General features: G+C 38.6%; 1 protein-coding gene across 1 annotated transcript; it reads left to right on the top strand.

Annotated features, from left to right (window-relative positions):
* The first annotated feature begins 234 nt into the window (after positions 1–234).
* On the top strand, positions 235–23,922 carry LOC6034792 (unc-112-related protein). Its single transcript, XM_038252815.1, has 6 exons — positions 235–1,025; positions 14,979–15,127; positions 18,155–18,547; positions 18,634–19,211; positions 22,241–22,931; positions 22,988–23,922. The coding sequence occupies exons 1-6, from the start codon at positions 899–901 to the stop codon at positions 23,186–23,188; spliced, it is 2,139 nt and encodes a 712-aa protein (XP_038108743.1). The 5' UTR covers positions 235–898; the 3' UTR covers positions 23,189–23,922.
* The last annotated feature ends 602 nt before the right edge of the window (positions 23,923–24,524 follow it).

Below are 24,524 nucleotides of genomic sequence, written 5' to 3'. Positions count from 1 at the left end.
ATAAATATAAAACAAAAAAAAATCTCTGGGAAACGGATTCAAATCGTTTGATGTATTAAATATATTTTTGCCGAGTGGTATAATTCATGTGGGTGGGTTGCATCTAAGCTACAAGAATGAACTGTTTTATAGCATACTACTTTAGGTCGAAGCTTATACCACATGACTGAACCCTCATGCCATTCATTTTGTTCAACCATTCACGCTGAGCTCATTCAGCTCTCTCTCGTCAGTCTTTGAGGGCCAGTCGTGTTGAAATGACGTGTTTCGTTGTTACTTTGTGCGTTTTCTTAATTTAGTTTTGAGAGTGAATTCTTTTTCATTTGTATCCCTTCCTGTGTTTTATACCTTCTTCCATCTTTACTTGCGCTGCCTTTCAAGCATTCAAACGACGACGAAACGCAACAAATTCGTAAAAATTGTGATAGTTCAGTGTTAATTTATCGCACAAAATTGGGTTTGATTCTTCGGGTGCAGTATAACCAGTATTGGTTAAAGTTTGTGCTTAGAAAAGAGTCTTTTTGTGGGAGCGGATTGGTGTGGTGACCTTAAAACAATATGTGATGTAAGCAAACCTGGCGCGTACATCTACTTCTGAGAAATATTCATACACATATATATCGAAACGAAGTAACGAAGAAGCGGAAGGTGTGGAATTACTGAGTGGAAGAGGAAGAGGGTGAAGTGCCTTAAACGTGAAGAGAAATTTATCGCTGGCATACCGCCCAATAGAAGAGAGCAGCAGCAGCAGTTGTGGCAGAGACTGCCTTATAAGCATTTCGAAATTACTCCAGCGCAGTACGACGAAACGCAACAAATTGCAATCAACAAAAAAAAGTGGTGATACCCCCGAGAGTAATTTCCCCCCGAAAATACTCGAATTAAGTGCCACGGCAAGATGATTCACGTAGGAGACAACACATGGAATATCCGGGTATTCATCACAGACCTTCAGGTCGAAAAGATCCTGCGCGTCCGGGGTGATCTGCACATCGGAGGCGTCATGCTGCGGCTCGTCGACCCAGGTAGGACACATTTGCCACTAATATTTCTAGCGGAATACTGTACTGTAAGCTCCCTCTGGTAACCCTGGCGCAAGAATAATCTAGAAAATTACGGCGACATGCCGACCTTATCTTATCTGTTTGCGACTTAATACGGTTGATTTTTTACCCGGGCCCACTACTAAACAGGGAGTCATGGATGGAAAAGGTGCATTAGAATTTGATGTCTATTTCGTCAAACGGTGTACCGTTTTAGCAAAATTAATAGTTTTGACAAATCTATTAAACTCAATCAAAAAATGTATAAATTTAAATAATTGCAGAAAATGTAATCATGCTGAATTAAAAAAAAAAACTTTTGAGATAGATTTTTTTATTTTTTGGGTTGAAGACTAAATAAATACAGAATAACTCTTGTTTTTTATTTAAAACACTTTTGTTAAACTTCAATATATTTGTGGAAATGCAAGTTTTCAATGCATGTTCGGTTAAAATATTTTATCCTAATGATTTATTCATATTTCTTGGCCATTGTTTGTTCTAGCTAAACCACTACTGGCGTAGTTTTGTTGAATAATTATTTGAAGAAAAATTAATGAAAAATGTTAACTTGATTGCAAACTCAACACATCTCAATGAATCTTCTTCGCGGTTAACTTTTACGCAGTAGGCCTGGCCGTTGGAATGTTGTGATAGTTATCAAATCAGCCTGCTTCAACGTGTTTCGAAAGACTGTACCGGAATGTATTCAGTTTTCAAGACAACTCACCGTATCAGTTGCTTTTGGTAAAGAAATGAATTACACAATTGTGGACAACCCTTGTTCGAACCCAGAGTAACCAGGCGGCAATACAAGGCAACACGCTGGCAGTCTAAAAATATGTTTTTTCGTAATTCGCGATTAAAATTCTCGGCTTGATCGAATCCATGTGGAGTAATCATTAAGATGAGAAACCAAAAGCGAAAATAAAATAAAAAGAACAACAAGCTAAACCTAAGCACAAGGTGCTGCACAATCTTGGCTTGGCTTGGCACACGGTATACCGTGTGTGGGACAACAACGGACGGAACGGCGCGTGAGTGTACACCGCCACCGTGTCCGTGAAATCTGTCCCACGTAAACCGTTCAAAAATAACTGCGACTACGACCGTTCGTTAGTTCGTGTTCGTGGCCATTCATCGGCGCCGCCGCGGTCGTACTCGGGGAAGCATCTGTTTGTCCAAAGTCGAACGGGGGGGTCAATTAGCCTCGAGAACGAAAACCGAGAACGAAATCGAACATTCCTATAAACGGCTCCATTGAATGATTTACGACGAAAGGAGGGGACTACGCCCCAGAAGATCACAAATTACAACAGGTTTTTTTTTTTTTTGCTCCCTCTCGATCTCAAGTGTAAAACGCCCTAATGTACTATAAATTCGCACACAAACTTGCTAGTACATGGTAGTATTGGGTTTCCCAACACTGCCAAGTTCTATCGAATGTACACACGTGTTGGTCTGTGGGTTATTCGCGACTACTAACGGAATACACACGAGAATCGCACGTACTTTCAGTAGCATTTACTGGAGATGAGAGTATGTGGGTAAATTCCGACTTCGCGGTAATTGATTATTGACTCAATTCCATATCGCGTACACGACATATTTTTGCGCATTTCGCGTTCCACTGAAGTTACGCTCACGGTCTGATACAAATATATAAATTGAGACTGTTTTGACGTGGGTACTTGTTGATGGATGACCTCATCACGTATAAATATAAAACAACTATAGACCTCTTGGCTTTCCCCCTACAAACGGCAGACTCTGTGACTTGATTTTGGTAAAAGTTTGCGCCAGCCGCAGCTCACCGGCTTGTACTATTATTAACACCGGAAATAATCGTCAAGCATAAGTTCAGACGCTCTCATGTGGCCGCCGCAAATTGCATGACGTGCGATTCCTATAGCATCATGCTCAACTTGAAGTATCCTTGTGTTTGTGTGTGTGTTTGTGTGTATGTGTGTGTTTGTGGGCTTATTTCCACAATAATAAGGAACAGAACAATTCGATCCGCTTCTAAGGTTTCCTGCACAGCAGAGAACAACAGTGTGTTCCAGTTGCAATCCATTTCGCACCGCAAATCCATTTTATTTTGTTTTTCGCACTCTCAATAGCCTCCCCCTATTCTAAATTGAGCTCGGAAAGATGTTATTCCGAATACAAAGGATGTTTGCCAGCTGCCACTGTTTTCGTCTACATACGTTTTGCTGGCTACTTCTGTGCAATGAGAAGAGTGTTCTGCTACCAGTAATAGAAATTTATCTCACTCAGGAATCAATGTTTCAAAAGTTGTGAATTATTTAAAATATTTCAAGCAAAACAATGTAAAAGGACCGAAGCCGAAGTGTAAACAAAGAGTCTATCCTGCTCACGTCAGTTGATGTTTACATTTGGAACGAGCAGGATAGACTCTTTGTTTACACTTCGGCTTCGGCCCTATTACAATGTTTAGCTAGATTTGTCGTGTCAATGAAATTAAAAACTTTCATCATTCAAGGTAATGGAAAATATCGGAGATTTATATGTAGAATGTTAGTGATTTCCTCAAAATAACTTTCCGATTACTTTATCTACGTTTGAGCCAACAAATAATATTAATTCAATTTGGAATTTTCCCCATCCTAATAAAGCTACTTAATTTGAAGATGGGCCTTAAAACATTGCAAAAATTTACCAAACATCAGCTAAAATTTTAAGTCATCAGTAAAATTTTAAGTTATTCAGTTTCAATTTAAAAAAAACACGATTAATTCATTAAAATTTAAGGTCGTTTTTCAAATTGTATTTTGGAAGATCGACCTTATATTTTAATGAATTAGTTTTGTTTTTTTTAAATTAAATCTGAATTCCTTCAAATTTGAGTGGTTGTTATGTTTTGTACACAAATCAAAATAATAAAGAGGATTTCAATGATTTTTTGGATATTTTTTTCTAATAAAATTTGTGTGCCTCAACCTTATTTTAAGAACCGTTAGTTTTTTTACAGTGTTAAATACTTTCTCGAAAAAAGCATAACATACAAGCTAGGTATTCAGTCTCCCTATGCACACGGGATTGAAACTCGTCTGAAAAACCTGTATCATTTTCTCAATCAAAACGGTGGCGCCGTGTGGTGGTAGCTGCCCTGTTTATTACACTGTGAAATTATCCATGGCTAATCCAAGGAACCAAAAGGTGACAACAGAAATGTCCGCCCAAAAGGGGTGCTGCAAAAAACTTTTCATTTTTAAGAAATTTCCTAACAAATCAGCAACGAATTACAAGTTTGATAGTCGAAATACACTTAAAAGTTGGTTTTGTTATTTGTTTTTGCAAAACCGCATATTTTTAAACAAAAGTGCCAAAAATATTCGTAACTACCTTTTGCCTCTTGGTGGCGCTTTGTGTTAGTATGTGTGTGGTCGATATTTGCGGACGTGCACGCAGAACACAGAACAGTGAGAACTAGCGAAAATGCCTCACTTTCTTCTGATACAAGTCGCCATATTGAAATTGCTTTAAGATTCATACCCGTGCTATGCATCAATTCTCAAAACACAATTTTTGATGTAATTAATGAAAAATAGACAAATAATTTTAACTCAAAAACCAATCAAAATCACTTCGTTTTACGGTAGTTTTAAACCTGGGTGCTGAATAATGGTTTGCAAAACGGCCTCAATTTTGAACTGTCAAAGTGGAACCAATTTGCTGTTCGCCAAAAGTAGAGAGTATTGTAATCGATCATTAAAAATTGTGGTAAAAGTCAAGAGACCTAAAGAAAGTTGAAGGCGAGATCGTATTTTATTATAATTATGAATGGAAGTTGTTTATGGAGTCGATGCGGTTGTATCCATCCAGAAGCTGTCTTTATTGTTTGATTCCATTTGCAAACCTGGTTTAGTGAAAATTCTTTCTGTTTGTTGGATCAGCTTCGCTAGAATTAGCGATGTTTTTTCGCTGGATCAGGAAGAACTGCAGGATTTAAAAATCAGCCAGGGAATTTATCTGCGACATCGCAGAATTACAGTCTCGCCGCAGTTCTTCGTCACCCGTAAAAAAAGAAAAATCTCTTCTAACCGATCGAAAAGCGACAATTTTCCAGCAAAAATGTAAGAAACTAGACAACATAAAACCCATACTACTGATTATAAAACAGTTCATTTACCAGTAAGAAAAAAATCATGCTTGTGCTTGAACATCCTCCTTCTTTGTAGATGTAAACAAAGTGGGATAATTCGAAAATCACGTTACGCGTTCTCTCTATGCATCACCCAGTTTTAAACAATAGCTGGCCTCCCCAGCTACCTGTTGTCTAGGAAATTACAAAATAGTTCAAGCTGTAATTATGCTTTTGCGCCCTTTTCAAATGTTGTTTTAGAAATTCGATTTCTGCGACCATATTTTAGGTTTATTGCCTGTTACATTACCAAATATATTTTTTTCAATATGTCACTACCGTTATCACTTCAGAGCACGTTTTGAGCCTAACATTTCAAAAAGGCACATAACTTTTTTAAACAATAGTGTATCCCTTTCACTCAAATGACAGTTTACATATGGTGTGAAAGGGACACACTCTTGTCTAAAAAAGTTATATGTCCTAATGAAATGGCAAGCACGATTTATGGTCATATTTGAATTCTTCCATATCAACCAAGACACATTTTTTTCAGATAAGCATCACATTATCCGAAGTGATTTTTTTTGCTGTCTTCGGATAATCGAGTTTGGACTATTTTTCAACAAAAATACGACTTGCTTTTCCCTCATAACGTGGGCTGATTTTTGTTTGCATTTAATGGGCGATAGAGAATTAAGTATTTGACTTGATTTAAAGTCTGATTGAAGTCACATGAAGTTAACACAAATAAGACCTTGTCCTGTTCAACTTGATCGCAAATGCTATTGTATCGTAAACCCAAAGAATCTGTGAACTTAGAGCCTTGTTCTAACACCTAACAACCACGCCGCCGTGTGCATTACCTGTTTTGGGCATATACCTTCATTACGTCGTTCCTTCCCCACAATAATTCTTGTCCGTTAATAAACAAGAATCTACCTGTGTCGTTGTTTAAGGAGGTGCCGTTCTGGCAGTATGACAATTTGTGGACTAAAGTTGTTTCTACGGACATTGGAAAAAATATCCCCACTGCAGTTAAATGATGAAACTTTCCCTCATCTTCAGAACCCGCTTGATAGCGTTAATTGTGATTTATTGACGCAGTTTTACTGAAATGGTTTTAATGGATATAGCAATAAAACTAAAATATGCTGGTTTCAATCGAAGAGATTTGAAGAGATTGACAATTCTTAAAATACTTAGAAAGATAGGAATGCAACCTTGACGCAAGCAATGTAAATAATAGAATGTTGGCGTAATACCTACTAATGTGCCGTGAAATGTTACGGTGCTGAGTATAACACGTTCTCATGTACATAAATCACAATAGTACGTGACATTCCTACTTTCAGTTGGATTTGCAAAAAAGGTGGTAGCCAAAGTCTTTGGAATGCTTTCAAAAATGTCTGTGTTTTGTCTAACCTTAAATTGATCATAAAATGATAAAGCTTATCATCCACGTGGAAATAATTTCGATCTCCACTAGTGTGAGTTGGTATTTCTGTAACATTTAGCAATGGCATTCAATTTCGCCAATCAGCCGTCGCCGATGAGTGTGTGCAGCAGCAGTGTCAATAAACAGGAAAAAAAAAATCATCGTGAAGCACCCCGGATCGCCGAAGACTTCAACCCGTTCCCGTGCGGGTTCAGTGCTCAGCTCACGGTAAGGTTGCTTTTGAGTCGTCATCGAATCCGGCTTTCATACCATATTTGCGCGATATTCGCCAACATCTTGAGTGCGCGCGCAAAAATCGCACCAATACAAGCGTGGCGTCGCGTAGTAAATCGCAACGTCGTCGCACTGTGCAAAAATGTGAGAGCAGCAAGGTTCGAAGTTAAGTTAATCATTTGAAGTGGATTTGAGCTACTTTTATTTCAATGAAATTTTGTTTTCGCATAAATTATTAAATTTATCTGTTTACTTATTATTTTTATCAACTTCAACAATCTTCTTTTTACAGTGCCACACTGTAATCAAATCTATCTTTATTTTGAAACCTAACTATCGGTTTAAATCGCACGAGACACCATGCTCGACAATTTAAGGAAGCCTCTGGTCATAAAACCGCGCGCAGGAAAACGAGTCAACATTGACGCTGACTCACAATCCAAGAACCAAGATGATGACGAACAAGGAATGCTTACTTGCGAAAAGTAAACTTCTTGGTACAGATAAAAAAAACTAACATTTTTCTCATTAAAGTTTGATGTATTCCTGGCCAACAAAGGCGTTTGAATGAATAAGCATGCACCTTAAAACTATATTTTAGATACGATACATACTAACTTGAAACTATCACTTGATCTGTTCGAATTAAATCAATAGAGGGCGATTGGGATATAATTCTGTCAACGTCTACATTAAGCTCTCATCAAGCAAGAGTGTGGCATCGAATAGTTTCACATCAAAGTATTGGGAGGAATCGGTCATTTTCTATCCTGCATCTATTTTTCAAATTTCTTATTGAGAAAATTTGCTCATATTTAACATTTCAACAGGATTTACCAGACCAACCTGTGTGTTTAGCACGTCGATAATCGATTTTGACTCGATTTGATTTGGGTTTCCAGATTTGAGTTTTTACTTAAACCAGGAGTGACCAAAGTGTGGACCGTGGGCCCAACGTGGTGATTTTTTGTGATCCGCGGACCTATTTTGAATGATCATGTAAAATGGCCCGATGGCCACTTGTACAGAGATTTTATATTTTTTAAAAAATTTACGTTAATGTCTTATTTTTTTATGCTAATTTTTTTTATTAATGATTTTTTGATCCCCATTCAAGGATAAAATATTTATTTCAAAAATCTTAATAATTAAAACAATTTCACACGTTTCAATGTGAATGAAACTAGTAAATATTGTCAAATCTATCATCAAACATTTTTGGAAATATTTATAAAACGTTTAAATTTTACTTAAGTACAAATCTGTAATAATTGCAATAATATAAATATTCTCAAAAAAAAAATCAAACCATCCACATTAACGACCCTCGGGTCTTTTGTGGTCTCTATTGCAAGTTTCTGCTCGAACCTAGGAGTCCGAAGGCTTGAATGGGGAGAGCACCCAAACCTCTTTTAATCCAAGGAACCTTCCACCTGTTTGAACTGACGACCTTTGGATTGTGAGTCCAACCGCCGCCAGTGATTCCACCGGAGTAGGCTTGGTTTGGTGTGTTGTGTTGAAAATATTCTAAAAACAAATTGAAATCCTATCAAAGTCACCCCGGTTTACGGTACTTATGGCATGGAGACGACTCCTACGCCTGGAATAACTTAACGGCCTAACAACAACCAAGGCCGGGACCGACATTTTACTTCCTCATCCGATGGAAGGTTGCAGCAGATGGGAATCGAACCCAGAATCATCCGCTTATAAAGCGGACAGCGTAACCATTCGGCCACCCACTGCCCCAATATTCTATATAATTTGAAAACTGACTCTCACAATTAATTTGTACTTAGAAACCTTCCCTTGGGATTCGAACTCATGACAGTTGGATAACGAATCTGACTACCATCTGATGCAGGCAGACAAAATGTTGAAATCGGATGAATAAGGCTGTTGCAAATATTTCACAAAGCTTTTGACGACCAACTCTCCCCCTTCCCCCATTATTAAAAATTGGCACGAAACATGAGAGGCAAAAATATTTTTTTAAGAAACTTCAATAAATCAATGAAAATATAAGCGCAATAAGCATAAATTAATTAAAAATGCATTCTTCTGCGTTTAAAATCATTTGACCATGTTCGGGTTTATTAAAAAATAATTTGAATTTTAGTGAATTTCTGTTTAATAGTTATTTTTTCGCTGAAATGTTTTTTTGTCGAATCTTACATTTTTGTGCATTTTCATACATGTTTTACATTGAGTGTAGAAATTTAGGTTCTCAACGATGTTTAGTCTCAACGATCATTAGTCATACTTACTTTGAAGATAAAATTACGCCGTCAACAATACCGAAAGAAAACTTTAATTTTGTGATTTCTATTATTTGTAAATAACGAAAATGTTAAAAAATATCAAATGATTTTCAATAACCTATTTTGCAAATTTGGCCGGCAAGCTCATTTGAGCATCACATTTGGCCCGGCATCCAAAAACTATGAGCAGGTGAACCCCTGATCTTGAACCAAAAATTTTTCAATTACGGTACTGCCCATGTTCGCATAAATGTCCCATATGCAAAAACAGCAAGCTGAGAAAAACGCATTTGAAGTTTGTCCCATACATAAGGCTACGTGTTAAATTTTCGCGAAAAAACTGGATTTTCTCCTGATTTCTAGAACAAAGTACTAGATGTTATAGGCTCTTTTGAAAGAGCATACGATTTTGAACCAAACTGCATCAATAACTCAAAATCGATGAAAATGCATATGGGACATTTATGCGATCAGGGGCAGTGTACCAATTCGACTGTAGAGAAAATAAATGAATATGACAATACATATTTAAATCAGTTTACAAGCGTTAGTTTGGGTTTTATTAATACATTTTTTTAGATTTATGTTTTAGCTTCTTTCAACTAATAAAATGGGCTAAAGAACAGAAACCTAAATAATGATATCTATGATAATTCAAATTTTGCATGTTATTCTGGACCAAGGATGCAGAAAAAAAGTATTCGTATACGAATGATCATTTGCATTCTTAGTCCAGACTAATATAAAATCTGGAATCTATATTGCTATCAGAGACATTGTAGGCAAAACTTATTATCATGTGAATTGTGTTGGTAACTTAAAAGCATTTCTGATAAGCATGAATTGGCATATAGATGCAAATGCACACATGTTGACTAGGACATTTCTTAATGAGTACTTTTGAAAATTCTGCGATCAATCCCTCACGCAGATGTGAAACTTAGCTGTCCGAACGCGCAGAAAATAGAACGATGGTGATGTCATGTGCTATTTTCTATTTATGCCAATCAGTCTCACTGTCTCTCAGGCAGAGACTTATTTAGTTTGGCCAGCTGGTTGAGAAATGAGCAAATGTGTTAGTAAATCATTCTAAAAAACTTTTCTGTAATTGAAAAGTTTGAAAAATCTGTAATTTTGTTCAACAAATAATCCACTTCCGTTTAACATCAAAACCATTTGTAAAAGGAAATTGAATATTTTTCTGCAGCGTCAGTTCGTCCGGTTTCGTGTTTTTGTAACAATTTTACCTCTTCCGAAGCTAATGCCACACTTTAGGAACAGAAATACACACTTTCCGCCGCATTCTGATGCTAGTTCCGTATGGAATGCATCACTTATTTTCCGCCCTGCACTGCACTGCACTGCCCAAGCCAAGCCAGTCAGCTTAGTCGACACGAAATCGAACGTAACGAAATAAAACGATCAGCGATGCTCACTTGAACTGGAGAAGGAGAAGGAAGGGTGCCTATTTTTAGCCCCGCGTTGTTTAGCATTACCAGAGGAATTGTTTGTTCTGGTTCTGGCTTCTGGAGAAATTTTCACCCTCGCCGCGTTGCACTGGAGAAAGGGGAGTTTTCATGCTGAAGCAGTTTTAAAACATAAAAACATTCGAGGCTTTGGCGAGGAGCAGTTGGAAGTTTTATTTGTGAGGCAGGTGATTTCTGGAATTAGACTCAAATAGAGCAGAACCATTGCATTTGCGTGTTTGCTGTAACAAATAAAGAATTAGTGTTTTTTAAACCCTTTTCATTTCTAGAGTTTTTTTCTCTAAATGTATAGGCTATTGTGTTTTATATGTTTATAGAAACTTTTCGAAAAAAAACTCTAAATTTTATCTTCTATTAGCACTATTAGTATCTTGTTACTCACGCTATCCCTCACAACATACAAAAGGAAGCTTGCCTTGTTCTTTCAACGGATCTAATGAAGCATGTACGACATTTGTTGCATTTATGATTCATCTATATTTTTCATGAATCAGTCTCATTAAACACGTGTCAGCAGGTTAAATGAATAATCGGTATAATTTCTGAAACATTCGTTCAAAGTGTTAGAAGAGGAACTATCGCATCCTTTAAATTAACGAGAACTCAATCAAATACACTAAACAAAACGTTGGAAATTGTTATCTATCTACTCATAAAGAAACATTCTAAAGTCACGTTGTACACAGTAACACTGTGGAACTAATTCTGTCAGGCAGGATCATTCCATTTAGAATTGGGTCCTAAAATTAGGCTTAAAATTGTGATATTAATTTCACAACGATAAAGCTTAATTTTTCTGAGTACATTGACACTTTGTACAACCGCAAAGTATTTAGAATGGATTTTTAAATCAATTTAAAAAAATTACTTCGTGGCCCTGCTTGACATCAATGGTTCTACTTGACAGTTCGTTCCAAGGGGATCATAGTTGATCCATAGAAAGAATGTTGCCCTGCCAATTTATTTATTTTTGCATTAAAATGATAAAAAGTGATCAGAAATGGGTTTTAATTGTGTTTTTACCTTTGTATATAAAAATTGCATAGGGCTTTAGGACTCTATTAGTTTAAACTTGAAATCCAGTATACAAGAAAAACGTGTTTAGAAAACCCTATTAAACATCTACTACAATGCCAAGAAAAGCATATTTTTCTATAAGATTGTAGTTTCCTAAAAACAAGGCATCGGTTAGATTAGACTTCGCTTAATTTATCGATTCTATCGTCAAATCCACTGTTCTCGCCTAGTCCTAATTTTTTTTAATCATTCCTTACAGTTTATCAACTAAGAGCAAATTATTAAGAGAAATTATGATCAAAAGTATGTTTTTTTACTCATTTACATGCTAGAAAATCAAGCTGATAAAACGATCGATAAAAAGACTGTTGCAATGATGATTGACTGGCTTAATATTTCATAAATCTTTGAAATTTTCTTTGCCCTTCTTATTAAAACGATTATATTTTTGAAACAAATTGAGCTAATAATTTGTTTTGGAAATTGTTCGCATGGCGCACAATCTATAATCCAGAATAAATAATTTCAAGATGGCACGGTTCTTATATCCCCACTTGATCTATTCGCTTCAAGTGGAGCAAGCAAAGTGTCAGACAGAGTGTGGAGCTGTCTAGTCAATACGCGGTGAGTTTTGCAATTTGTAGTACCCTACATATTATGTGTGGGGCACACATGTGTGGATTGTTTTAATCGATGGCACGTGCTTGAGGAATTCCTGAGCGTTACTTAAATAAAAATGGCGCAAAAAACATCAACTTGAAGGAAGCTAGATTAATACAAGATACAAAGTTTAAGACAAATGGATACGTAGTTTGCATGTAAACTAACTAGATACACACATTTTTAAGTGTAAAGAATTGGGCTTTTAAAACAAATCGCCAGCCTGACGACAGAAACACTTGACATTTTTCTGAGGTCCAATAATATTTATCGAACCAATGTATAAGAATTTAAATAAATTGTATTTCATTTTACTACTTACTAAACAAACCGACCAACAGGTGATACCAAAAATGGTCAGCAAATCGTCACAATAACCTTCGCACCAAGCGAGAGCATTGATCGCAAGCCAGTTATAACGATGACGATCGGTATTCGTCGGCGGAGATGACGTAATCCACAGAGGGAGGAATATTTACCATAAAATACCGCCAATTCGTTTTTATCGGTGATTTTGTCAAGCTCGAGAGCTTGGGGGCGTACGGTTTCCGTTAAAATACAGCGCAAATTCTGCGATCGGTTTTTATTTTCATAAACATTTTCATTTGTAAAACAATGAAAAAATAAATAATTGAAAATTCAAATATAAATAGCATTATTCAAATTTATGAACTTGTGACAATCTCAGTTCAGCCAAATCCATATTTACCAACTCGAAGCACCTGATGTATGCGATTAATTAAGCTTTAACTTTCGCATGACATGCGTGCGTGCTACTGAATATTCGTCTGTGTGTGTATGTTACACATGAATTGGCGAACGCAGCAAATGTAAGATGTAGAAAGTCTACCTATGCCACGCCGCCTCCCAACGACAAGTTCCTCTCGCAAGCTGCCAAGTTGTAAACGGGCCGCGTCCCATTCATCTCGAGGTCGTCGACGGTCGCCGCCGCGTCATCCCGCGTCGTCTGAATAAGCACGGTAAAAAAAAACAAAAATTAAAATAAAACAATGGTAATCGAAAATTTTGAGAATTTACCAACACATTATATTGATGAAAACATTATTTAATGTTACGCTAAAAAAAAAATATTACCAATGCTCATCACATAATTCTTAACTGTATGACTTCCCATCGCGAGAACGTGTCACATCGATCGTTGCGTGTGGTGTATGCGTCTTCCAGTTGTCGCAGTTACCGGATCGGTCGGTTGACGCCGCCGTTGTATTGGTGAGCTATCGGCATACATGAGTTGTAAAGACACGGCTACAGCGAGTTAGCAGTTCATTGTTTTGCAAAACTCGAGCATAACTTAAACATTGTATATTTTTTACATTTTGAATCAAACGGAACGAAACGGGACATTGGTCCCAATTGAGACTGTTGTCCCGATTAACCACAGTTGACGGTATTTCAATTTTTGGCCATTAGAGAGCGCAATAGTTGTGCAACCCTTGGCAATTCTAGGATATAGGAATTTAATTAAATTCTGAGCAACTTTCCCGAAAGCACCATATTTTTAGGATTTTCCAAGCGAAGCTTTTGAACTGCCCATGTTCGCATAAATGTCTCATAAATGCATAAATGCAAAAACAGCAAGCTGAGAAAAACGCATTTGTCCCACACATTAAGATACGTGTTAAGTTTTCGCGAATAAAACTGGATTTCCTCCTGATTTCTACAACAAATTACTGGATGTTGTAGACTTTTCTGAAAGAGCTCACTATTTTTAACCAAACTGCATCAACAACTCAAAAGCGATGAAAATGCATATGGGACATATATGCGATCAGGGGCAGTGAAGACCATAAAAAACCATGGGTAAAAACTGTTTTCTCAACAGTTTATTTATTTTAAATGGAGATGTTTGCGTTGTGTGACAAGCTGTTCAAATTTTGAAAAGTGATGCATTTTGATTGACTTTTGTTGAAGTTATACAGTATATTTTTGCAACGATTTACAAAAAAACATGTTTGTACCTATATGCGTCTAGAATATCACTCTATGGCGACTCTATGCTTCCTCCACGTTATAATATCCCCTTCCTGTGTGAACCATCATCGCGTGTAAGTGTGTGTTGTGGGACCACATCTAGCAAATGAAAAACGAGTTTCAGGCAGGCAGACGATTCGTGACCTTGATATACTTACTAAAATTATATGGTCGATCGAAAATCCGACCAAATTAACTTCCTCTCCCATCATTATTGGTTGGCCCAGCCCATGCATGCTCTATAGTTTGGCGAGCCGGAATCTGATGTGCGTTTCTTGCGTGTCCCAGTCCCGTCGTGCAGGCACAGATAACAGTAGCAAATGGCTTAATCCAACGAGCACGACTTTCCAACGCCAACCAACATGTGTTATTATGACGCCATCATCACCGCGTAGACCGGAATAGCGCACTGCTTCTGAGCGATACAAAACTCACAAAAGGTCAGCGGTTTGGCGCCAGGTTCATGTTTTTTTTCCTCGTACCATTGGCGTCTGACGCGAGTATACAATAGTATCGGAAATGATTCGGAACAACATTAGACTCCCCAAATTAGTACGACCCCAAATTGGTAACGAGAAATAGTTGCTCATACAAATGGAGACAATTATGCTCTCGTAGAAAAGTAGAATTAATTTATTTTGTGTTTCCTCTTGAGACAATTCCTAACTAGTCCATCCTGTCACCTGTCGATTGGCAATTGAAGCAATTCAACTAAATTTGCATTTTTTCCCCTCCTTACAGAAAACCCCAAAGATTGGTCCGACCACGCACTATGGTGGCCCTCGAGAAACATGTGGCTTACCAGAACCAAGTCCACGCTGGACCAGGTGGGACTGCACGCGGACGCCTTGCTGCACTTCACACCCATGCACAAAACCCTCAGAGTACAGGTGAGCTTTAGAGGAGGGGTGGGGGGGTAGGTTAATGGGTGAACTGAACATTCCATTCCGTGGTTGATTCCAACAAGTGCATAAAAAACTGAAAGTGGGACAATGTGCCGAAGGTCGAATTATATATTTTACTGCCAATTTATAGACTATAATGACCACAACAGCAAAACAGTAAAAAGCAAGTGAAAATTGAAAAATTTGATTGGCGATTGTACACGAAGGGTGGAGGGAGGGGGTGTTGAGATTTTCAATAAAGTGTCCACGTGGTTTATGAATTGTCCTCTATCAGTAGTTGTTAGACGACCAAAAGTGGCTTAAAATTACTTTCTAACTTGACAAATCATTTGGAGTTACTTTATCATCATAACGTGGTTGGTCGCTTGATAGATCCGGACAACGATTTCATCAACATATCTGAGATCCGGCCTCTAAAAGGCGTATAAAAACACCTAAGTGTTAATAACTTTTGATAGGGTTGTCAGAATCTTCCGAACTTTGGCCAAAACCGTTTTTTAACATAACTTTTGAAGTACTTTTATAAAGTTCACAATATTAACTAGGGTCTTATGGGACTCCAAGACCGATCGAATGAGGCCACGCACATACATTTGCTCAGAATTTAATTCGATAGCTGTACTTGTAGGTGGGTCTACGAGGTCGAATTAAGTACCTAGTTCATTTTTCGAGTGATTTTATAGCCTTTCGTCAGTAAGGCGAGGAAGGCAAAACGCTTAAAAAATCTCACTGGTACTTTTCTTTGAACTCGAGACATGTATATAATTGAAATGTCTAATTTGCAAGGGTTAAGCATGTACGAAATTCTAAAATTTGGTTTTCATGTTTTTTCGCTCGCTGAATTTTGTGCAAAAATGAGAAGTTCCTCAATAATAACCCAGTCAACTCAATCGGAATCCTAAAACGGAATTCAATTAGAATCTTTTACGTATTCCGTTTCAAACGCAACAACCGGTACGTACACGGAATCGGTTGTTGCGTTTGAAACGGAATACGTAAACGATTCGAATTGAATTCCGTTTCAAAATTCCAAATGAGTTCACTGGGAAAACTAAAAACAAATCACTATTCCTAAAGCAGGACCTGTTTTTAATAACTCATTACAATGCATAATGCGTATTTTTTTAACCCAGTTTATCTATACTACTATACTTACACTAATATACAAATTGATTGAATTGATGGTGTATGCAACAAATAATTTGCAATTATTGCAATATGCTGACTTTAAGCACGAGTCGAACATTTAACGAACGATTCTCTGTAAAATGTATTTCATGCATTAACCCATGCCCAACGTCAATTTAAGGCGAAACGGGACGACAATTCTTTACAACTTAACTTAATTTCTAAAATTGAAAGATTGCTTGCTATCGTTATGTTTATCGTCTGATCTTATTTAACTTACGGTATTTTCCATAAAATTGCTTTAAAAAGCTCGAGTCGGTGTGTCGATAAGGCGACGTTTTCCCGTTTCACAATGATGCCATATTGACCCTTAAAACGCCGTCACAGAAACAAGTCCTATCTGTTGCAGACGATAAATATAAAGATAGCAAGCAGCAAGGGAGCGTTCTTTTACTACGTAACGCAGTTAGGGAGGGAGGGAGGGAGGGGGGGGGGGTGGGGTTCAAATCAACCCAAACATGCTAAAAATTATTCTAAATGCAGGGGAATGCATTTTAAATGGATTTCAGCTACCGTCAGTGGGGGTGACTATGGGTCAAAAAACGATACACCTCTCATATTTTCTTAATAGCAAAAACAATTTAAATAACATCGAAAATCTTTCAACGTAGATTTGTTCTTAGATAGTTTACTAACATTTTCCCAAAATATGGTGGATTTTGATGAACACTACCTTAAATGCCAATTGTTTGAAAATTGACCCAATCACACCCCTTAGAGGGGGTGACATTGGGTCAAATGAAACTAAAATGATGCTCAAATACAACGATATGGTAAAAACAAGTCAACCAACAGTGTTTCTTGTTCGAGGGAATCGTATTGACACGCTACAATGTTTGAAGTGGAGATTATCAAACATTTGGGTAGTTTTCGAGCAATTCTTACAAAAATATTAGAAAAATGATTTTTCGAGAGGTCATTTTTGGCCAAAAACGTATCCCAACTTTAGACATCTGCCAACATAACAGGATTTGTTCTAGGAACGAGATTTTTTAAGCGAAGTCATCTTAAGATGTCCCCTTCACAACCCTTCCAAAAGAATTCATTTACATTGAGAAGAACCTGAGAAATGGTAAAATCCGTAAAAAATCACTTTGACCCAATCTCACCCCCAGACCCAATGTCACCCCCACTGACGGTAATTGCACTTAAATTTCCATTAAAATTTTGATGTTTGTTGAAAAAAAATTTTTTGCTTCCTGATTTTTTGGGCCAACTTTCCAGATCCCCTGAAAAGCTTTCGAATGAATAATAACAGAAACCATTATTATATTTTTTTGCTTTTCAATATTATAAAAAAAAGTTATCAAATCTCAATCTTTGCATTAGAAAAAAAAAATCCTCTGGGTGGTAGAAATAAGAGTAAATCTAATCTCGATCAAATAGTTTATCCACTCACGTGGTTTAAATGGCCTCGACCATTGCTAGCCACTTTACTGTCGCTCGGAACAGCAGGTCGAACAAAAGTTGTGTGTAGGTGTTGGCGCGTAAATATCATTATCATCAATTACTTTTTGTGACATTTTTGTGTATGAAACTCGCACATGTGTTCGTAAACTTAATGGTTTGTTCCAGCCAGCCAACCTTTAACACCTTTTTGCCTCTCATTTCTGAATGAAATTTAAAAACAAGCGTTGGCTGACCGTACAACGTTTTGCAACCAACAGGTCGATATTAGGAATGAAACGGCAATAAACCGCTTTCGCGGGCCGCGCGGTCGGTTCTGAATTAATGAGACGCGAGTGCGTAGGACGCAAAACTTGCAAAAGGCTTGTAGAGTAACACACTCAAACATATCATTTTTTTTTTTTTTTTTGCCCACAGATGCCGGATTTGCGATACCTGGACTGCCGGGTGGATTACTCGATCAAAACTTTCGGAGCCGTTGTGGCACTTTGCAAAGACCTGGGCATTCGACATCCGGAGGAGTTGTCACTGTGTAAACCATTGGAGCCGGCACATTTGAAGAAAAACTATGCCGATTTACCGAAAAAGAAGATTCCAATCGAGCAGAATGGCAACGGACGAGATTTTGTGCAGCCAGCTCCAGATACGAACACGTTTATCCAAACCACAGCTACAAACTTTCACGGCAGCAGCGGAAGTCTGGATGGACCAGCGAACGGTGGACCATTTTCCTGCGCACCAGTACAGCATCCACACTACACACCCAACAGGCCAAATCTGCAGAGCACGCCAATCAGCTCTCCCACGGGGGTAAGATTCGAAATCTGAATTTCTCTAATATCCCGTTCGCTCACGCCAAATTTGTCTTTTTTTCTCTCTATTTTTTAATTGCGCAGACTTTGAGGCACAATTATGCAAATGGACACACTTCGTTCAACGAGTCATCTTCGAGCTTGGGTGACGCGATCGACAATTTGGCGTACAGCCCGTGTGCCCCCAGTCCGGAAGCACGGTCACGTTTGGTCAGACCAAAGTCACTCGTCGAGCGGGCCCGGATGAACGTGGGCTGGCTGGACTCGTCTCTGTCGATCATGGAGCAGGGCATCCGAGAGTTTGATACACTCTGCTTGCGCTTCAAGTATTACACCTTCTTTGACCTCAATCCCAAGTACGACCAGGTGCGCATTAACCAGTTGTACGAACAGGCCAAGTGGCACCTGCTGAACGAAGAAATCGATTGCACCGAGGAGGAAATGCTCATGTTTGGAGCGCTGCAGTTTCAGGTCAACCTGCAGAACGAGGTTCCGCAGCCTGACTCCGGCATTGACACGTCCAGTTTGGACAATGCTGCAGATGACGATGTGGACGCGGCCCTTCGGGAACTACAGATTACACTCGAGGGCCCAAACAATGGCCATACAGCGGGAGATATAACCCATATACCGGAACTAACGGATTATCTAAGATTTTTAAAGTAAGTATCTGGTTTGGGAACCACAGGATTAAATGTTTAAAAAACTACGTCATCCAAAATTTATTTTAAAAAATACGGTATTTGTCCCTATTTTGGATCTACTAAGCAGAACGCATTTTAATTTGGTATATATACCTTATATCGCTGTATATATCCTACCTTATAAAACGAAGTTGACTTTATAGCTGTCGGCCACCATTGCTAGTACCAACCACTAGTGTCTTCCTTTTATCTACAAGGACTTCGCCGCCCTGGGCTCCTAAGTGTATGAAAGTATGGCACGGAGCGACGGCGCCGAATACCCATATTTACACAAAGAATTTTGGAGCGCCCGCCGCGGGATTCGAACCGGCGACCTCTGGATTATGAGTCTAGTGCGCGGTCCGATTGATCCACACGGGCGGGACCTACCTTATATCGCTGTAAAAACCCGAAAAACTAAAACTTTTTTTGTCCCTATTATGAGTCTACTGCTCCTGATATCCGACCTTCAATGTGCCTATTTTCGACCTACCTTCCGATTGGTTGGAATCTCGAAGCACGTGGCGAACTCTTCTGACGTACCGTTCACCCCCAGCTCGTACAGTACAGCCCCAAAAATTCGGTCGACAAACAAGCTAAAACATTGTGATGTTTTATGCCTCAAATCAACATTACCAGAGTTTTTTAAGTTCTTTAAGCTATTGTGTTTCGAATATTTATAGGACCTTTAAAAAAAAAACTCTAGATTAGAATGGTTGATTCCACTTGCATTGTAAGGAGTGATATATTTATTGCTTTAATTTTAATTCAAGAGGAAAAAGTGAATTATTCTTGCCCACCAAAATGAAGATCATGATAGCACGTATCATTCTCAAGTGCAATGCACAATTTCGTTGAATTGAGTTGGGTAGATCCAAAATAGGTAAAAAAAAGGTGGTAGACCCAATATAGGAACAAATACCTCAGATTTGATTATCCGAAGTTTCGATTATCCGAAGGTTTGTATGGAACTTCAGAAAACGAATCATGAACAATTTCTTTTCCGTTTTTCTTTATTTTCTTACTTTTAAGCAGTGATCCCATGTACCGCGTTTCAAAAGTTCAAGCAAATCTAGACTCTGCCGCTAGCTCTGCCGTGTACAGGCAGTACTCGCACAGGCATCATTCCTCGCGTTTCAACCCGAACCTTGCATACAAACACCGTGCAAACGACGAAGCACAAAAGAGACCAAAATAGTTCTTCCACGCTCTCTCTGCAGCAAAGTGGCATTTTATTGTCTGTCACTCATACAAGATTGTGTTGTGGCCAGCCCTCTGTCACGACGGCCATGTTTATGAAACCTAAATGTTCGACGCGAATATGAAGACAACAAAGAAGATGAAGAATGCATTTGCTGTCAAAGTTTGAAAATAAACAAACCGCGTGGCAAAAAAAGGCATAATTTCATAATGTTGAAATGATTTCCATGAAAAAATAATGACACGGGACGGATTTCCAAACACATGTTCCTGAAGGACCCTATCCGCCAGATACTATGGATAAATGCCCCGCGAAGTGGCGATGAAGACGTTTTGTAAGTTCAAAATTCAGCTTTGTTCGGAACACTTCGCGATGAACTTCTTGTAAGTCCGCAAAAGGTCGGATTCTACACAATTCCTTTGATTCCCTGTGCGAGTCGACAGCGGGAGTGGGCCAGTCCTCGGAGAAGGTTATCGAAGGATGCTCGGAAAGACCAGCTCCGGCACAATCACCGGAATCACGGATGTTTCTGCACTTGGTCGGTTACTCCCTGCCGGAGATTGCAGCGAGTTGTTCGGAAGGATCAACAGCGGGACTTGACCAGTCCCCGGTCCATTACAACCCGGCAAATCTTCCCGCTCAATCGGAAGCAACAGTTCTCACCTTTTTTCGTAACAGATTTGCACACACAAAAAGTGATGTTTCTTGAAAATTTGGTGTAAACAAACAGGCAACACCAATACTGCTACACTCACAGAGCCCACGCAGTAGTATTAGTGAAGAGCCCACGATAAACAACGTGGGCTCTTCACTAATACTACTACGTGGGCTCTTCGAGGTTTTGGTGACTGTCAAACGTTCTAGCCATTTACAGTGGTGCCAGAGGGTTGGTTGTGGCAGAGAGAGAGAGTGAGAAGTAATAGACAAATCCAGCGAAAGCTCAACGCTGCTTTTTGATGGTGAGAGATTTGACAGCTCCCATACTAAATGTCTCGATTTTCATACTTTTTGTTAATTTTCTTTTAAAATAAAATACTTAACATATGAAAACTATATATTTTTGGTGCCCAAAATTCTTGCTGAATCGAATGGTGTACTTATCTTGATTGCAAATTTTTCGAACAGTTTTTATTTTAATAATATTCTAGACACATTCTGTGCACCTAATCAATCAATACTTTTATCATAAATAATCATTTTATAGCTTAAAAATTGAGTTTTCCTGAGCTCCCATATTCAAATACATGGAAGCTGTCATTTCTAACACCATTGGTCACCTAGCGGCCATTTTAAACTGGATTCGTCTATTGTTTCGAGGTTTTTCGGGGTAAACTTATACGGAACATCTGGAGCAACATTTGAAAGGGGCGGTACGACATTGCCCTTACGGCCTTTCATTATGGTTCATTGTGGTTGGTTTGAGGTTCGCTTGCACTGAAAACATTGTTCGATGTGTAAACGGGCTGCATGGTTTGGGGAGGCTGTCCACACCCATCATCAACAGTCATTGATCCGAATGTAAATGACACCATCTACGACCCCATAGACTCAATTTTAATTGTGGGCAGTGCGCCGTTTCATATTTTTGCAGCTTTATTTGAAGCGTGCAGACCGTTTTTAAAACTGTTATTTTAAACTTGCCATACCTACCTCAAGTTATTTTCGATATTATATTATTATACTTTGCAACAGATTTAAAAGATACTGCTGAATATGCCATTTTATTTATATGTAACCAATACATAATTTTAGATATAATTATCTAGTTTGAAAAAAAAAACTAACGATAGCTTTGTTCTCATTACAGGCCCAAAAAGTTTACCCTCAAAGGATACAAACGCTACTGGTTCACGTACAAAGACTTGCATCTGCATTTGTACAAGAGTCGCGATGATGCCCGATCTAACAATCCACCGCAGGTGTCAATCAACCTACGAGGGTGTGAGGTAACGCCGGAAGTAAACCTGTCGCAGAGCAAGTTCAACATTAAACTGGAGGTTCCGCTCGAGCACAATACCAACAGCGAAATGTGGATTCGGTGCGACAACGAGGATCAGTACGCGAAATGGATGGCGGCGTGTCGGTTAGCGTCCAAGGGTCGTTCCCTGGCGGACAGTTCGTACGACAGCGAGGTCGCCAGCATCAAGTCGTTCCTGAGCATGCAGAAGCCCGCCCAAGCGCCGGCAGTCACCATCAATCCGAACAACATCGAACCCAACGAGTATCTGTCGCCGCGGTACGCGAAAAAGCTTAAAAATAAGTCCGTCATGCGGATGCTGGAGGCGCACGCCAACGTGAAGGATCTGTCGCTGGTCGATGCCAAGTTGAACTACATCCGGGCGTGGCAGAGCCTGCCGGACTTTGGTGTCACGCTGTTTGTGATCAAGTTTGACGGCCACAAGAAGGAGGAACTGCTGGGCGTTGCCAGCAACCGGATCATGAAGATGGACATCAACACGGGCGATCATCTGAAAACCTGGCGCTACAACACGATGAAGGTGAGTTGGAGTAAGTCTGTAGGTAGGAAAATTGTTTAATAATACTGTTGTTTCAGGCCTGGAACGTCAACTGGGAGATCAAGTGCATGATGGTGCAGTTCCAGGGCGAGAGTGTCATCTTCTCTTCGCTGTCCGCCGACTGCAAGGTAATCCACGAATTCATCGGTGGTTACATCTTCATGTCGATGCGATCGAAGGAAACGAACCAAACCCTGAACGAGGAGCTCTTCCACAAGCTAACGGGCGGATGGAACTGAGCGAACCCATCGAAAATGAGGAAAAACGAACGAAAAATTAACATAAGTTGTGCTATTTAAACACTGTGTAACACAATTGTTTTTAATATATATTAAAATAACTTGCATGTAAATAGTAACGCTGTAAGCTTGAAAAGTTTCAACTTTATTAAACAAGTGAAAGAGGTAGCAATAATAACAATTGGAAATTTATCGTAAAAAATTGTTCTACGCGAGACCATGTTGTTCAAAAGTTTACAACGGAATAAAACGACCGCACGTGTTAAAATGCAAGCAAAAGAACAATAAGTATTCTCCGCTTAAACGCAAACTCTTATAAAATGCCAAAAGTGTCTTTGAAGTTTATAAACGAAGAAATTGTCGGAATATAACATATTTTCATATTTATAGCGTTCATAAAGGGTAATAACAGCAGGTAATTAAAAGTTTCCTTGTTATATTTGCTACTTAATGTTTGTTTTAAACCCGTGTACGAATATTTACTTAGCATTTTGAACGTGTTACAAAAATAGAACCATAAACTAATTTAAAATTACGTTTAGACAAGCCGAGTATTTTAACAGTTTAAATTCGAAAATAATGTGCCGCAAAGTAGAGTTAAAATGTTTACATGATTTTTGTAACACACAATTAAAACGGAAAGATAAATTGTCGGTAGCCAGAAATTAACAACAATGTAACTAATTGTAAATGATAGCTGTTAAAATAAAGTGTACTACATTTTACTTACTGCACATGAGTTTTTCTCTCAAAAGAAAAGAAAGCGTTTATTTCAAAAGTTTATTCGCCTAGGTTGAGTTATGTACAATTGGTTACGACTTCTTACGGTTGCTGGTGAATATGTTGAGATATTTGCCACGCGTCATCTCCTTCGATTCCTGCACGCCCAGCTGGTAGGCCTGGTCGTAGAGCTTTTTCACCTCCGCTATGATTCCGTTAGTGGACAGCGCGCCAAGTTCTGCAAAGAGATTTGGTGTTACAATCCATACCAGATAATCCGAAGTTCTCGAATAAACATCACTTCGGATAAAACGAATCATATAAAATTTTTCGTTGTTTTTTTCTGGGTTGTGATCTGTGAATATGTAATTTTACAGGAAATTTACTAATTGTGGGTCAGTGAACTAAAATGTAATGTTAAAAACGAAAAATTACATATTAACATTCCAACGCCCAAGGCTCCAATATTTTACCCCCATTTTCATTTGTTGTTCCAGAAAGCTTCTCAGCGAATGCAGCTGCGCATCTGTCAAATCGTCTGTTTGACAATCGCAAGTTGTTATCAAAAGTTTTACAAAAATAATTGTTTCAATAGAGATATCCACGCGCGAGAGTG

This window comes from Culex quinquefasciatus, chromosome 1, assembly GCF_015732765.1.
Source record: "Culex quinquefasciatus strain JHB chromosome 1, VPISU_Cqui_1.0_pri_paternal, whole genome shotgun sequence".
In the NCBI taxonomy this organism is placed as follows: Eukaryota; Metazoa; Arthropoda; class Insecta; order Diptera; family Culicidae; genus Culex; species Culex quinquefasciatus.
Note: the sequence above shows the minus strand (reverse complement) of the source record. Positions and strands in the feature narration are given on the sequence as shown.

Bases quoted from the DNA above. Each gene is read 5' to 3' on its own strand.
- LOC6034792 (XM_038252815.1), top strand. From the start codon at position 899: ATGATTCACGTAGGAGACAACACATGGAATATCCGGGTATTCATCACA. The intron at 15,128-18,154 runs GTGAGCTTTAGA...TTTTGCCCACAG, and splicing joins ACAAAACCCTCAGAGTACAG to ATGCCGGATTTGCGATACCT. The intron at 22,932-22,987 runs GTGAGTTGGAGT...CTGTTGTTTCAG, and splicing joins GGCGCTACAACACGATGAAG to GCCTGGAACGTCAACTGGGA.